General features: G+C 42.8%; 1 protein-coding gene across 1 annotated transcript; it reads left to right on the forward strand.

Annotated features, from left to right (window-relative positions):
* The first annotated feature begins 2,229 nt into the window (after positions 1–2,229).
* Positions 2,230–14,562, forward strand: rgma (repulsive guidance molecule BMP co-receptor a). Its single transcript, XM_004553214.6, has 4 exons — positions 2,230–2,851; positions 6,488–6,603; positions 8,028–8,545; positions 11,587–14,562. The coding sequence occupies exons 1-4, from the start codon at positions 2,838–2,840 to the stop codon at positions 12,277–12,279; spliced, it is 1,341 nt and encodes a 446-aa protein (XP_004553271.1). The 5' UTR covers positions 2,230–2,837; the 3' UTR covers positions 12,280–14,562.
* Positions 14,563–17,188: the final 2,626 nt, after the last annotated feature.

Consider the following 17,188-nt stretch of genomic DNA (forward strand, 5'->3'; position numbering starts at 1 on the left):
AATATTTCCCTGATCAGTCCAGCACAAAAATTGCACAAATATATACAGAGACGCTTCATCAAAGTCCGAAATGTATTTTTAATCTTTTTCAGGTTTCGTCGTTCTTTTTTTAATACTCAGCTGCTGCTGTTATTATTATTGCAGAGTAGTCTAGCAAAGCCCAAAGAATAGATTAACTATTTGAATTAATATTGTCAGCAAATGGCAAAAATGCAGAGCACAAAGTTTGTTGTGATGCCATTAGAATCCATTAGAATCAAAGCTGTTCAGTTTAGCATCACAAGACAAAGAATAGCAGCAAGCTAATTCTTTGCGTTTGTGGATAAGAAATTACTTTCTCGTGTCGATTTGTTGATTAAATCGACACGAGAAAGTGATGCCCAGTCTTGATTCTAAGTCTGACACCTCTGAAAAGAAAAGCCCAGCAACGCTATGATGGCCTAATTGTTATGCTGCAGGAGTGCAGAAGGCGTCTGGAAGGTCACTTCGAGCATATGATGTTTACTAATCCCTGTCTGACTCAGAAATACTGCAATAGATCGGGTTTCTTACACAGTTCATCCACGCCCAACGCGCAACCGGCCGGGTGTGGATGAATGTAGTTTGTGTCAAAAGACTGAAACATCACCTAAAGATGTACAGAAACCATTTTTTCTCTGAGGAATTTATGACCCAAAATCACAGACCGTGCAACTGTTCTGTCCCGAGAATCTCACAGTTGAACTTTTGATCCGGCGATGAGGAAGCCTAGCATGTGATGATCTGAGGAAATCACCTGATAGTGAAGCAAGAATTACTCATCTGCATTTGTCCACATCGTCTGTGTGGTTTATGATTAATCGTGCTGCAGAAACCTTTTTCTTAAAACTGCGGTCTCCAGGAAAGATTGAGCAAAAATGAATCAGTCAGTCTTCTTCTAGTATACAAGTATGTAATCTCTTCATTACAAAGTGTGAAGAATAAATGTTTCTGCCAGGACCTTGTAATCTTTTTTTTTTTTTACATTAGTCTCACAGGCATCTTCGTCTCTCCTTGGTTTCTACCATATAGTTTCTGCTTAACACATTTTATAACAGACTAAATCACAGACAATTAAAGGAAATCACACAGCGCCCTGAGCATATAGGCATCACCCAATGCTTTTGTTCCTATAATAGTAACGTAGCTGATTGTCACACACATGCACACAGAGGCGTGCGCACACACACACACACACACACACAAAATTGAAGCATTATAATAATCCAGTGACATGTAAAGCCGTTGTGTTAACTGGCCGTAATACCTCAGCAAGGCAGCGTGTACACCAGCTGCGTTTAAGATGAGGCCGGCATCCGGCACCTCTAAAGCCATTCTTTTCACACCGGGGTGTCACTCTTTCATGTTCTTCTGCTACATCAATGTAAAATGTGCTGCCTCTCAGTGGCCATGTGGAGTGGGCAGGTCTGGGCTGTGATAGTAAAATGAGAGGATTTACAGGGGTCAGTTTCTTGCTGGATGCACCGAGGGATGATGTAATGTGACAGTTCTGGCCAGCGGCTCAGTGCAAGCAGCATCAGTGTCAATAGAAGGTGCAATCAGAAGCTCATTAGGAAAGGCTTGTGTCAGCTCTGCATTTCTGCTGGCTTTCTCCCGGCCACTCTGCTGCTTCGCTCAGACGCTGCTAGTCCGAGGGAAACTGGAGCAGAGAGAAACAGTTATGCTGGAGGTTTGAAACGCTTGAGGAGAGAGGAGCGGGTGGGGGGTTGTGGTGGTATTTTCCTGCATGCAGCCTGATCCTAAAACACAGGTGCAGGTTCCTTGAAGCCCTTTGAGCATACCCCACCCCAACCCCTCTTCCCAGCTGCAAAGTGTTTGTCCACTTGATCCTCCATTAAATCCTGATTATTATGGATTTGTCTTTTTCAAATTGGTGATTTGCAAAGATAAGAGACTGATAAAGGTTATCTGGCAAGGGCTGTTTGCTGCCAATCAATGAGACTAATTAAACTTGATCCAAATACTGCAGAAATAAGAGTATGTAAAAACAGAGGTGAAAGCAATGCAGATATCCTCACTGCCTGGTTTAAAAAAAAAGCCATTTGGTTTAAGTGAAAGCAGAGTTGTCACTACGCATGGGTTCGGTTTTTTTATAAGATAAAAAGTGTTCAAAAGTGCGTTTCTGCCTGGTTTTCAGTGCAGACCTCTTTTCGCTGCAAAGCATCTAGTTTAAAAAAAGAGAGAGAGAGAGGGGAGGGGGGGTCTGATATTTGGGGCTCCCATGCGGCGTCATGCAGAGCCGATCATTGTCTCTCTCACACTTTCTAACTAGCCATTTCACAACATCCACACAGCGGATCGAGCTGTACGCAGCAGCAGTTTTACCTTCAGGGCTTTTTTTCTTTCTTTCGTTTTTTCTCCTACACGACGTCGACCCATAACTAACAATTTGAATTCGGCACGCGGATGAGGCCAATTACCGGACTTAATCTATCAATACGTCCCCGTTCCGATCGGCTGATAGTCAAATGAGTTAAGCGATGGCTGAAGAGCTCCGAGTCCGCCACCGGGTGCCAGAAGTGGTTGTTTAAATTTAAAAGAAAACAACTAAAAGAGAGAAGAGAGAGGGGGGAAACACTTTGATTTCCTTGCAACGCGGACTTGGAGAAGCTGTGAGGCGGACATGATGTGCAGAGTGGCGGATTTTACGCGCAGAAAGCCGCTGGGTGCGTTTGATTTCGGATTACTGTGACACACTGGCTGTGTAGTTTTCAGGGGGAGATTTTTTTTAAGGAGTCTGCTTCCCTCTCGCTCCTGTTCGCTGCTGTCCTCCAGGACTCCAGAGTCGCGGAGATCCCATGCAGTCGCCAAGGTTGGTTCGAGACTAAATTTTACTCCTTATTTCTCATATTAGGCAGGAATGTGATCAGTTGTGTGCTGCTCAGCCCTGTAATGTGTCTTGTCTTCCTATCATCCTGCCCGGAGTGTTTGGATTTCAGCAGATTTAATAACCTGATCCTTTTTCCAGTGTCACACAAGAAAAAACTAGGAGAAAACTGAATTTTGAAATGCACCAGACCCCCCACCAAAAAAAAAAAAATGCATCTACACGCCTCATTACTTCTAAATTATTGGACAACTGGGAGTAAAACTATTAATCACAATTTTATATGTTATTTTGTCTGGATTTAGCAGTTACTCCCGACTAAAAATACCCTTGAGGCCACTTTAATCCAACATGCAGCCAATGATGATCTTAACGGTGCTACAGGACAAATGCGCCTGTCGGATGCAGATTTTTCACCTTTTAAATCCCAACTGCGTGACAGCTACCTGTAATTAGACCAATAACCGAGCTGTCCACAAAGCTCAAATTTAATGACAGGTTTGGTTGTCCTCGTAACGCCATGTGCGTCTGTGTCATGATTTGAGGTTTCATATCAGAGCTCATAACAAGCGCCATCTGTTGGAAAAGAGGATCAGTCCCTGTGGCTGTGGAGATAAAGATAAATGGACAGAGATATGTTGGCCTGTGCAACCAGTTTAACGCTGCACACAAAAGAGATGGAGCAGCTTGTTATTTAGATTACACAGGGAGGATTTAAAAAAAACTGTCTGCTGTAATTCCCCCAGCAACCTGGTTTGACAGGTGATATCAGAGATCTAAGCAGCACATCATAAAGCCATTATGCTGGATTTATGGAGATGTTTTATTGTTATATTGTGTCACCGCTACCTGTTACAGCATGTGGACGACAGGGTCTCCCGGATAAATATGTCCTCATTTATATGACGGAACATGGTGGTGGTTAAAAAGCAAAAAATTTGAGCTGTAGATAAAAACATAACTAAGCTAAGCAATTCGATGATCAGTGTGTTGACTCGGAGAGGTGGTGACTAGAAAAGACATGTCCTAACCTCATTTTGATTGATTATTTTATTAGTGATTTATCGATTAATCAATAAAATGTCAGAAGTTTCTTCCTATTTCCCCACCCAGGAAATACACCAGACCCCAAAGAGGTTCAATTTCAGTGAGAGATTTAAGAGCCTCTTTGATAAATAATTTAACTAATCAAACTGGAAGCAATCAAATTAGCTGATACTAATACTGTAATTTATTATTCTGGTATTCTAGCAGAAACAATTAGTGATTCAGAATAAGGAATACATGGGGTCGTTTTGGACAAAGAAATAGAGCTGTGACTTTTTATTGATATTTACGAACCCTCTGTGACATAACTGGTTTCTCATTCACTTTTAATAGTAATAACTGAATCCCTTAATGAAGCTGGATAACAACAGATAACTATCATTCATGCTTGTTCTCCATAAACGGATCATAAAAATGACTAGTTGGCTAAAGCACTGACAACAACAATAATTTCCTCTATTTGTTTTGTTGTTCAAATAGTGCAAAAACATCTTCACATAATGAGAGTAGATGGTTGATATGGATGTTGTAGGTTAGTCTGCAACAGGTGATGTATGTGCAGCATCTGTTTTTCAGATCTGGTGCATTTTGCAGATTGATCACTGGGCTGCTTCTGCCCAGCAGCTGACCGACATCTGATTAAGACAAGCTGCATCAAACCCTTCAGAGTGCTGCTGAACAGCTTCATTCCTCTGCTGCAGCCACGCTACAATCCAAAAATATTCCACAATTCATCAAAACATTTCACCGAGCAGCTTATACCTTTCAGCTGCGCTCATTCCTTCCTTTCAGATGTGAATGCTCGGTATATTAGGTTTGGAAGTAACTCTGCACGGGGGCCACCCTTGTTGAAAACATGTGTAGGCTCGGACCTCTTTGTACATGAACATATCCATCACCCGCAAGAGGGACAGCAACCACAAAGACAATCAGCGCTCTGTGGAAAAATACTGTACAGCCAGCCACAACCTGAGCAAGATGGTACATATTTTGGTGTAAATGAAATGCTCCACTAATGTGTCATCAGCACAATTCAAAGCTAATCAAAAAGAGGAGCAGATCAACACCTGCACTTCTTGTCATTTGGAGAAATGCTTTTAAATCCACCGAACCAACATGGAGGAAATGCTCACTGCAACGAGGGGCTGCTTGTTCTCATTTCAGTGAAGTAATTAAGTAGTAAAATGCCATCAAAATTCTTACAATCAGGTGGGGCTCACTGTAAGTTTGAGTATCTCATGCCCGGGTGCTTTAAATGACTTGTGCTGGGTAAACTATGGCCGCTGTGATATCAAAGAACTGCGGTGTTTCCACACTGTTTCGCTCTCTCTCTTTTTTTAAGTCATTTAACAACCTGAGGATGAGTTTACATCATATAATTACAGGCACATTACACATAGCGGATGGTTAAATGCTTATTTTGAAGTTAATGCCTTGAAACATGGTTGTAAGAAGATAACATTTGCAATAACAAATACTGTGCAATTTGTTTTTCACCCTCCTAGTAATTGTTTTTAAAATTATGGCTTATGGCTGAATTGTATGGCTGAATACATGGAGTTAGGTAACATTTTAGTAAAGTACGCTATTAAATGATTCAACTTATTGTCAGTATACAGATATTGATCCTCAAGCTAAGATAATCTCCAAACATTCACTCGTTCCACTATGTTAAACACGATCAGTTTAATGGTTTTCCTTGTTATGTGTACCAGGAACCCAATTATCTTTGGATCAACTCAGGGTCTGGGAATCTGTGATGGGGATTTTTCCCTAGATTAAAAACCACAATGGAGAAATTAGGAAGCAAATCAGTGAGATGAACCCACAATTACATGTATGCTTTATCATTTTGACCCAACTTTTCACTCAATCCTGGGTATTTGTGGTAATGAGAACATCTTGTTCAATAATACCTTTGCACATTGCCCACAGTGGGCTATGTTGGGTGGAAGGGTTGTAGCAAGCATTTTAAGGTGATGCAAATGATGTATAGTTTTTCGAGAAGTGATATGAAGAAAAAAAACTGATGATTGTTCGTATTGTTGGTGGTTTTCCTCTTGTTAATCTGCCCACACACGCTCTGTGGAGGCATGACACAGTTTTCATTTCAAGCCTTTAAACGGTGCGGTTGTTGTTGTGATCTTATAACAAATCAGATCTTTCTTTTATATGGCGGTGTGGACTACCACTTTGTGGGTCATGAAAAGTCGGTCGTCGTCTAACAAGTCTGCACACTGAGGTGTAATTTGAGTCTCGCAGAAAGGTGGGGGTTTAAGGGCGAAACGGGCAGCCGTGATTGGTTCAGCTTGTCCGATGGCCCGCAGAGGCTTCGCCTCCTCGGCACTCCCTAAAAGGAAGGATAGCTCGGCTGCCTGCCTGCTTGGAGCTGTTTCAGCTAGCTGCCTAACTTCTACCGACGAGAGGAACAAAACAGCCTCTTACCAGGCGGTGATGAGAAGACGGGACCCCCAGCTTCAGACCGTTTTCATGGACTTTCTAGTGTTTTCTTAGCGAAGGCTTGGCGAGTTGAGCTAACTGTTCTCCACTGTTTTTTGTCCTTAATGCGACCAGGGAGAGGAGTACAGTGCGAGCCCGAGCTGGATGGATGGTTATGGGGGAAAGAGGGAGACCCTCGGCGCTTGAAGTGTGCAGAGTCCTCGCCGTGCTTTTCTCACTCTTCCCCTCTGGTAAGAATTTTTTTTTTTTTGTCCGTTTTCGTTTTCTTCCTTTTTCCTTTTAGACCCAACAAGCGCGTTTTACGCCAACACACACGGTTTATATGACTTCACGTAACTGTTAATCACAGTGCTAGCAAACTCCAGAAGTTATTAGCATTGATTTTTCTCCACCTTGGCGTCCAAAGTTGCCTGATTTATATACTTTTTATTTGCCGAAATATTGTATTTTGTATCATTGTTATTATTGAACCACTTGTTTTTATTTTTCAAAAAAAAAGTGACGTTTTAGCGGGAATCCGAAAACTAGTATGAAAGCTTATAATAGTCCTTATCGTTTAGTTAAAAATCCACCAAACTCTATACAAAAAGTGACTAAAATCTAGAGAATTGCAGCGAAGCGTTTACTTTGTACGTTTATAATTGTTTTTAATTTGAAAATATTAATTTTTCATATTTATTTATTGTTAGAAATCTTGACATTTAAAAATAACATTTTGCCAGGTATTAGTTTTGAGACAAAAACCACTGAAAGGTCTTCCCGGAGCTGCATGCGGCTCTCCAAAAGTGTTTTGTTGGGGGATGGGACGGGTCTCGGGGTTTTGGCTCCTTCAAAGTGTTTTTTCAAGCCGAGAACTGCACCGTAGAAGCCAAATAATGTATCTTATTAACTATATATTTGTGTGACTGCAGTCAGTCACTTTTTCAGCTCACTTAGCGCAAAGCCTAATCGGTTTTCTTCTTTGATCACATGTCGTTACACAACAAAGTGATAATACGCTGATAGCTGAGATCAAGATTAGTTTATTGCCATCTTGATAAGTGGATGGGTGGTGTGGACGCTTTGAGTTGTTTAAAGTTTGACTTCAAAGTGCTGGTAGTCCACCCCCCGGAAACCTCTCACAGCCAGTTCAAATAAATAAATGCTTTATTAATCGAAGGTGATAGTATTCAAACATGGTGTTGCAATGATTCATCCTGGGAAATGTTAAAGTAGCATTGGTGCAAAAGTTCGCCGGATATTGCAACAAAGCTGGAGACCCCAGAGGAGTAGTGTTATTAATCGGTTATCGTGTAGATTAGTATCCCTAATCGAGTTTTTACCTGTGCATATGAAGAAAGAGAAATGGAAACAACTGGATGTGAAAGGGAAGTGAAGCGAAGCTACCTTCTTTCCAGGCTTCGCTTTTGTTTGTGGCTACATCATATAAAATGTATATATTGGATGAAAATTACATCTAATGTTATTGTAATTGTTATTAATTCTATAGATTGTTTTTTTTTTTTATCATTTACAGTATAGTATGCACAAAGAAAATGGTTAACTTAAGGAGGAACAACAGTAGCCTTTTGGATAGAGAGTGTGCTTTAAAGTGTCATGTTTCTAGATGACTTTATTACTTTTGCTCCAACTGGATGTTGTTCCTCTCTGACAGTGAGCCTGCAGTGCAAGATCCTCAAGTGCAACTCTGAATTTTGGGCCTCCACCTCAAACTCTGGACCGGAGGAGGAGTTTTGCACGGCTCTGCGGGCGTACAACAGCTGTGTACGTCGGACTGCACGTACCTGCAGGGGTGACTTGACATATCACTCTGCACAGCATGGCATAGAGGACCTAATGAGCCAGCACAACTGCTCCAAGGAAGGACCGACTTCCCATCCACGTACCCGGACGCCGCTTCCTCCAGCACCCCCGCCGGTTATGACTGACAGCCAAGAACGCTCCGATGGCCCGGAAGTGTGCCACTATGAGCGCAGTCTTCCACGCAACACGGCGCCACCTAACTATACCCACTGTGGCTTTTTTGGAGACCCACACCTCCGAACCTTTGGCGACGACTTCCAGACATGTAAGGTGGAAGGAGCCTGGCCGCTCATCCATAACAAATACTTGTCCGTCCAGGTGACCAACACTCCCGTAGTACCAGGCTCTTTCGCCACCGCCACAAGCAAGGTGAGACCCTCTGTTGTTCCTGTGTATGACTGCAGCACTAGCTGATTGGCTAAGGCTTTGAATATATGTCTTGATGCATGCTCATCCAGGTAAGAAAATCCCAAAAAGTTGAATTTGTTCTGGACGTAGCGTTTTCAGTGGCAGAAACATTTCGTCACTCATCCAAGTGACTTCTTCAGTCTCAGCTGACTGCAGGTTTCCCCAACCTTATAAACAGCACATTTGCATAATGACTGAAACTAGCACCACTGACAAACAATGATTGCATTATTCATCAGTGGCGCTAGTTTTTTCTTTCTGAATCCAGTCAGTCCGCTTGCATCTGAGTGATGTAAATTCCATTATCCAAGAGGGTCCATGTGCCAGTTTTTTGTGACAGTGCAGAGTACCCCACAGAGACTGCACTGGATGCACTACAGCTAACTGCAGTGGATTGTTATCGAGGCTTAATGCCGAACTGATCATCCTTAATCAAGCTAATGTTTATTTTTCCACAAAATGTGCTGTACTAAGTATTCTAGAAGGGATTCTGTTCTGTGTTACTAAAAATACACTAAAAGCTACACAGAGGAGAACAGGAGGGCAAGATGTCTGACACAGGAATGGTATACAATCATCCAGTCACTTTTCAAAATAAAAGACCCTGTGCAGACTAAATGCTGTGCTGCTGAAAGTGTGTTTTGAAGAAGTTCAAAGGATGCTATGTGTGTTGCATCGCTGGGATGAGCCAACAGTCAGTCAGCTAGGGCCACTGTTAACAATTAAAGGGCCATTTACACATTCCTAAGAAGTTGTTCAAAATTTGGTGAACAATTTTTGGTTGATGCGCAGTTAAGAAAATGACTCTTGTCTGTGTTGTGTTACCTCCGTAATTAAAGGGGGGGGAGCGCAATCAACAATTTCTATTATCATTGACTCAATTAAGTAGCAAAAATGTGCTGGGTACAGCTTTTAAAATGGGAAGCATTGCCTGGTTCTGTATAAATATATGGTATGTAAGGATTTGGACTGTCAAGCAAAACTGGGTTTTGTAGCATTCTCTGTAGGTGACTTGAAAAGGTGTTTTAAGATAATAATTTGTTGATCCTTGCAATATTGCTTGTAGGGTTTCATAAATGTTAGTACAAATTAACCAGCTGCACATATGTGTCTGTGTGAAGAGCTGGGATGATTTCCTTTTGTTGACATATACATGGGCAGCTGCAGAGACCGCAGGTGTGTAGATGTTCTTACTGCCCTGCTTTCTTATCTGCTTGGGGAACATGTTACATACACGTGCATTAGATCAGCATTACAGGAAGACCTGCAGGTCCTTTTTGAAGAGATGGGTTATTTATTTATTTATCTTTATTTTTTTCCCCCTCTACACATTATTGCACATAAGATTGCCATATACAGGTGTAATAGCAAATGCCATGTGTTCTGAAAGGTGCTGTGGGCCTGTGTTCCTGTCACACTGTGGATCCTGCTTATTTGGATGAGTTCTAAATTAGGATATGAGGAAGCTCGATCCAGCAAATCTCAAAGGGCTCCATGAGCTTTATCAAAATCTTTTGATACTTAAAATCAAGATCTTTGATAAAGCTTATCAAGATCTTTGAGATTTGTTGGGCTGGGCTTCTTCATCTCATGGATCTTGATAAGCTTTATGAATCATATGTTAGTATTAAAACAGCTGTGCTTTGTCGCATGTGAAGCTTCATTCTCTGTTGAGCTCAGTCTGATGTTTGGGTTTCTTATTGTAGCACACAGTGAGCACAGAACTGCAGATTATTTTGTCCACATTATGAGATATTTTCTTTCAGATTTATCCGCAGTGCACAAGTCATTATTGATATTTTGTTGAATAGTGAATTGGTTAGTTTGGATAGCCGCCCCTAAAATGGTCAAACTGGAGGCCATAACATAGGAGTTGGCCTAGACTTGGCAATGCTCCAGCACCATTTGGTTGAGGACCTGAGTCGTTTGCTGAGGATCATAGCTGAAGTACTCAGACTGAGGTATAAGAGGACTTTGTCCCTAATCACATTTTTAGAAACTATAATTTTCTGTAATCAAGGTTTCTAATCATACTCTATTAAGCATTTGTGGGGGGTTTTAGCTTTTAAAGTAATTGCATTTTTGTACTGCTATTCTTGGAAGCAAATGAGACGGCTTTTTAAAGATCATGATTCTGGACAAAGGGAAAACAAAGCAGCAGCCAATGCCACCTGTGCAAACAAGGCCCTTCTGGTTAAAGATCTGCATTAGCAGAGCTCCGTGTTGGTACATAGCTCTCGCTACAGCAAATAAAACTGTCTGGTTATTTCCATCTTCATACCAGTAGATAAGGCAGGCCTTTTTCTTTTGTTTGCTTTTATTAAACATTTAAGAAGGAAACTGGGAAAAAGCAGAAGTTATTGTGGCTCGGATAAAGGAAATTGAAAGAGGGAGAGAGAGAGAGCTGGTGCAGCAGATAAATTGTCAAGCTTAAAGAGTATACTGTGGACCCCCACCCTGTGTCCCCTGTCTCAAACGAGCAGACATCCCAGTTCCTAGGCCGTCCATGTTCACACAAAGGCTCATTGGTGTCCTGATGAAACCAAGCTTACAGAGTCCTGGCCAGTCTCACTTAATTAGCTGCAGAGTATATCGCTGTGTCCTGGCCCGACGCCACTCCATGGAGCATAGTTCTGGGGGTTCACAGGCAGGTTTTTCAGTACTATGAATGGATCGTCTTTGTGTCTGCAAACTGAGGCCTGATTTTTACATGGCCGAGACTTGTGTTTTTTGAAGGCGTTTGCCTTGGCCTCCCTCATGTTGAGCCAGCCCTGAAATGTGACTCTTAAGTGGGGCGTTGTGGTAGATTGCACAAACTTGTTCTTAATGCAAAAGTATAAGCACTTCCCATTTTCATTCCGATGTTTACATTTACTGCAGTTTACTAGGATTTAGTATGTGAGTAGGTAGGGAAATGGTCACTGATAACTTCCTGAGAATCGTAAAAGTTGACCGTAAAATGAATGTTGAATATTGATGCAATTTCTTTCTCCATTCTGCAGCTGACGATCATCTTTAAGAACTTCCAGGAATGTGTGGACCAGAAGATGTACCACGCAGAGACAGACGAGCTGCCGGCTGCGTTTGCAGACGGCTCAAAGAACGGAGGCGACCGCAACGGAGCGAACACTCTGCGTGTGGTGGAGAAGGTTGCCGGGCAGCATGTGGAGATTCAGGCGAGATACATCGGAACAACCATCGTAGTCCGGCAGGTAGGCCGCTACCTAACCTTTGCCGTGCGGATGCCGGAAGAAGTTGTGAACTCAGTGGAGGAAGGTGACAACCAGGACTTGTACCTGTGTCTTCACGGTTGTCCTGCCAACCAGCGCATCGACTTTAGGAACTTCAGAGCTCGAGCGGCGGAGGCCCAAAGCGTCAGCAGGACCAGGAGCAGCACCGGTGCCAACGGCTTTACCTACCAGTCTGCAAAGACCAAGTGCAAAGAGCGGCTTCCAGTGGAGGATCTCTATTTCCATTCTTGCGTGTTCGACCTCCTCTCGTCCGGAGACATAAACTTCACCATGGCAGCCTACTACGCTTTTGAGGATGTTAAAATGCTCCATTCAAATAGCAAAAGATACCACATCTTTGAAAAGGCTGCCGAAATGAATAGTGCAGAACAGAAGGGCAGAAATGTACTTTCAGTCTTCCTCGTCAACCTCCTCGCTGTGTTATTGTGGACAGTCTGTCTATAGCGTCTTTACAACAGTGTCCTCATGGTGTGTCTGTCAAGGAGCATTAGAGCACCATCGCTGCGTCCTACATCGGCTCCTCTCTGCTCTGGTTCTGTGACTTGACAGGTAGCTTGCAAGTAGGTCATCCCCGACCCAAGTCTCATTTTAGTGCTATTGTCGTGTCTTGACGTCAGCTTAATGACAGGACGAGCTCAGCGTTCTCCCACCTATCATCACACGTATTCAGCTGCTTCATTGGATTGGTCTTTGAAGAGGGCAGCGGTGAGAGAGCCCAGCTACTGCTGAGCTCAGGATATCCACCTGGGATTAAATCCCACATTCTCAATGGGGCCTGCATACCTATGGGAAGCTGGACAAGATGATCTTTTGCAGAAAGAGGAGTTTGCTGTTCCTCCCTCCTCTGACCCCCCCCCCCCCCCCCTTCATTGGTGCCAAGCCAGTGAAGCTCTATGGCTCATGTGGCAAAACGAGAGGACCTGACAGGGGCTTTTGTTAACCTTAGGCCAGAAGCAGCTCTATGTTTGATTAGTTTCCAGCTTTGGAAAAGCCGGAGCCTTTTGGAAGAAACACTCAGCCAAAAGGATGTCAGAGCAGCGTCTCCAGTTGTCTGCTGTGGAGATTAATGGGTCATATGTTAGGTTGTGTGTGTGCGTTAGTACAATATGTGTGCCGAATTCAGCATCTGTGGTTAATTTTGTGTTTGTGCGTGCAGCAGTTTCCAGACAACAAACCTCCAGCGGGAGAACTCCATTCCCATGTCTTTGTGTTGCACCTAAAATTTCAGAAATAGAAAAAGATGAAGCGCTCGAGTTCATCTAGTGGACTCTTTATCAGCCAAGTAGCAAATTCCAAAAAGGGAACTCAAAAATAGTCATCTGCACGTCATTTTTCACTGTCATGCAACCTTTTCCCCTCCTTTTGAGCCGTCACACAACACGCTGACGTGTGGATCAGACAGCGTTTGTACTTTTAGGTCGGTTATGTGAATGTAGCGAAGAAGGTTTAGAAGTGCAAACTTGTTTAAGGGCACTTAAAGCGTTTACAGAAGGTCGAGCAGCCAATCAAAGCCCGACACCTCCTCGAGAGCATTTTGTGAATTTGAATCTCCGTTTAAGCGTCGGTGGTGTAGATGCCGTTAGTACTCGCTGTAAAGACATCACCTCTAGTCAGTTGAGCATTTTTATAGACTACCAGCGTGCTGAGCTGACTGTGGCTTAGTGAGTAAACGATAAGCATATGTCTGTAGACGTGATTTCATGGCTTAAATCATTGCCAAAGAACAAGCCCTTGTGCCAACATTTTTCCAAACAGCTGAATTTTCATCTTTCAGTCCTTTAAAAACAGTTTGCGACTCCTGTGTATATAACTCGTGTTTGTGGGTGAATTACAGTAACACGTACTGTAAAGGCAGCATTGGTTTCTGTTACTGCAGTCTCACTTTTTGCTTTTTCTTGTTTCACAATAAAGCTTCGAGGTTTCCAGCTGAACTTTGGCTCTCAGCTGCAGTATCTGTTAGTGTGCAAGTCCTCCCCCGTAGGTCCCGTTACCGCTGGGGCAGTTTAATGGTCATTTATCCTTTTTTACACTGAAGTATTTGGCAGGCCTTACTACTGCTATTTGGAATATGTATCAGTGCAGTTTGACGGCAACAAAAAAGGAAAAAAAAAAACGCATACAAAAAACTGATGATTGTAATGTTGAATCTTGTGTTGATAGATGTAATTTGTGTTTGTGTGTTTCACAGTAAATGGTTCTACATGTGTAATGTGAGACTGTACATGGTTTTTGTGTATTGTTGAGTTTAAATTTGTATATTACCTGTTGTGTTTTGAATTTATCACTCCAGTTTTTTGTACACAAGATGTTTCAGTGAATGTGAACTTTTGTTTTTCTTTAATTTGAAAAGGGATTTTTCTTTTGTCTTTTTGCAAAAACATGAACGCCATAGAACCGATTAGTCTTTACTGAGTACAGCGTACACATCGGTCTGTGTAGCAGTGATAAACGTTAGTTGTTTAGTATCAAACAAGACTGCCCACCTTACCCACAGAAGAGATTGTTGCAAAGTATTTTTTTGGGGCGTTCATGTTTTTGAGTTTAAAGCACTTTATGTTTTCTTTGACATTTAGCTCTTTTGTTTGACTTGTAAGGGTTTAAAAAATACAAAAAAAGCTGAATGGGGGGAAATGCCAGAAAGATCAAACTGTGTTGTAAATGTGATCCCACATGCCAGCTGTTTGTAATGTAAATTATTTATTAAATAAAAGGAAGATGTCTCGTTTATCAGCTCTCCTTTTGTCCTGTGTGGTGTGAGTTTGAAAGCATTTTTTGAAAACCACCCCGTGTGGGTTTTCTGCCTACACTTTGCAGTGCTTGACTGCCCCCTGCTGTAGATATGAGCAAATGTTAAAATGTTGTTTTGGTTTTTTTTGTTGTTTTTGTTTGTTTGTTTTTAAAGAAGTTTTTAAGTTTTGACTTTGGAGTTAAAAATTGATATTAAAAATGGGATTTATGAGCTTTATATAGTTAAAATGTAAACACAGTTAAATGTAAAAGTGAAGTTTCAGGTGTATCGACAATTTATAGAGAAAAGCATAATAAATAATCTAGAATTGACAATTTACTGAACATCCTATGCAGACAGAGTAGGAGGAACGAGTAGGAGGAACGTCCAAACTTCATACAGAAGTCTCAAGGCCAGAATCAGTCTGCTGCAAATTAAATAAAATGTGAGGTCAAAATGTCCATAAAACATGTCTTTCTGACCCAGAGGAGGGAGGAACAGCAAACTCCTCTTTCTGCAAAAGATCATCTTGTCCTTGCGGTGGTCACCAGAAAGCTCCAGGCAGAATTTGAGTAGGTATGGACATCAATGTGATGCCGAAATTTTATTATCCTGTTTGGAAGAGCCAAATGAATCTAAAATAACACTCAGGTTTACTGTTTGCTGTTGCACTGAAGAACCCTGATCCAGCCTTCCTGTCTTATTAGTCCGTTCACATTTATCTGCAGGAAACGAAACGCAGAGCATGAAACTGCTTCACCTCACTGGAAGGAGAACCGCAATCGGTTGTAGCCGTGATGCCCTCATTTAAACATCGGATAATTCAATCGTGCAGGAGGAAGGTTTCCATGTTAGAATATTATGTGGAGTGGTGTCTTTGAAGGCCACGCAGGAAGAAATATACACAGAGCAAAGATTTATTAGTGTGTGTGTGTGTAATGTGAGAATGGTGGTTTATGTATGTTGAAGTTTATTCTCCTCTAATGACTTCAACAGAAAACATGAAACTGAGGAGAAACTCTTAGTCCGTGCTGCATTTTCCTACTACAGGCCATCATTGGCGTATTAAGATAAGATAACCTTTATTAGTCCCACACGTGGGAAATTTGTTTTGTCACAGTAGGAAGTGGACAGTGCAAAAGTTATGAGGCAAAAATTAGAATACAATAAGAATAAATACAGTACACAACTGTACAGAATAGAATAAAATAAAATACTATATACAGTAGAATAAAATAAAATAAATATACAATAAGATAAAAATAGAATACAAATACAAATACTATATACAACTGAGTAAAAATACAACGATGACAGAAAGGATTATTGCACTTAGTATTATTGCATATGTATGGATGTGTGTGCTTGATCAGTTAAAGTCTTTATTATGGAGTCTGACAGCAGTGGGGAGGAAAGACCTGCGAAATCTCTCCGTCCCACACCGTGGGTGCCGCAGTCTCCCACTGAAGGAGCTGCTCAGTGCTGTCACAGTCTGCTGCATGGGGTGGGAGATGTTGTCCATCAGGGATGACAGCTTAGCCGCCGTTCTCCTGTCACTCACCACCTCCACTGGGTCCAGAGGGCATCCTAGAACAGAGCTGGCCCTTCGGATCACCCTGTTCAGTCTCTTCCTGTCCCCAGCAGAGATGCTGCCGCCCCAGCAGACCACGCCATAAAAGATAGCAGAAGCCACAACAGAGTCATAGAAGGTCTTCAGGAGTGGGCCCTCCACTCCAAACGACCTGAGTCTCCGCAGCAGGTACAGCCTGCTCTGCCCTTTCCTGTAGAGGGCGTCTGAGTTATGAGTCCAGTCCAGTCTATTGTTCAGATGAACACCAAGGTACCTGTAGCTGTCCACAGCCTCAATGTCCATACCTTGGATGTTCAGTGGTTGCAGTGGAGAATGCTTGTGCCTGCGGAAGTCTACCACCAGTTCCTTGGTTTTACTGGCGTTGATCTGGAGGTAGTTCAGCTGGCACCAGTCCACAAAGTCTTGGGTCAGACCTCTGTACTCCTTGTCGTCCCCATCAGTGATGAGGCCGACTATTGCAGAGTCATCAGAGAACTTCTGCAGGAAGCACTGGGTGGAATTGTGGGAGAAGTCTGCAGTGTAGATGGTGAAGAGGAACGGAGCCAGAACCGTTCCCTGTGGGGCCCCCGTACTGCAGACGACCCTGTCCGACACACAGCCCTGAGTCCTCACATACTGTGGTCGGTCGGTGAGGTAGTCCAGGATCCAGGTAGTGAGGTGATGGTCCACTCCAGAGTTCACCAGCTTGTCCTTTAGAACCGAGGGAAGAATGGTGTTGAAGGCACTGGAGAAATCAAAGAACATGATTCTCACAGTGCTTCCAGCGGTCTCCAGGTGAGCGAGGGAACGATGTAGGAGGTGAATGACGGCATCATCCGCTCCAATGCCAGGCTGGTAGGCAAACTGAAGTGGGTCCAGTGATGAGCTTATTAGGCGCCGAAGCTGAGTCAGGACCAACCGCTCCAGGGTCTTCATCAGGTGGGATGTCAGAGCCACCGGCCTGTAGCTGTTGAGGTCCTTGGGGCGTGAAGTCTTTGGCACTGGTACAACACAGGAGGTTTTCCAGAGCTGTGGGACTCTTCCCAACCTCAGGC

The sequence above is a fragment of the Maylandia zebra genome, linkage group LG7, assembly GCF_041146795.1.
Source record: "Maylandia zebra isolate NMK-2024a linkage group LG7, Mzebra_GT3a, whole genome shotgun sequence".
NCBI lineage: Eukaryota > Metazoa > Chordata > Actinopteri > Cichliformes > Cichlidae > Maylandia > Maylandia zebra.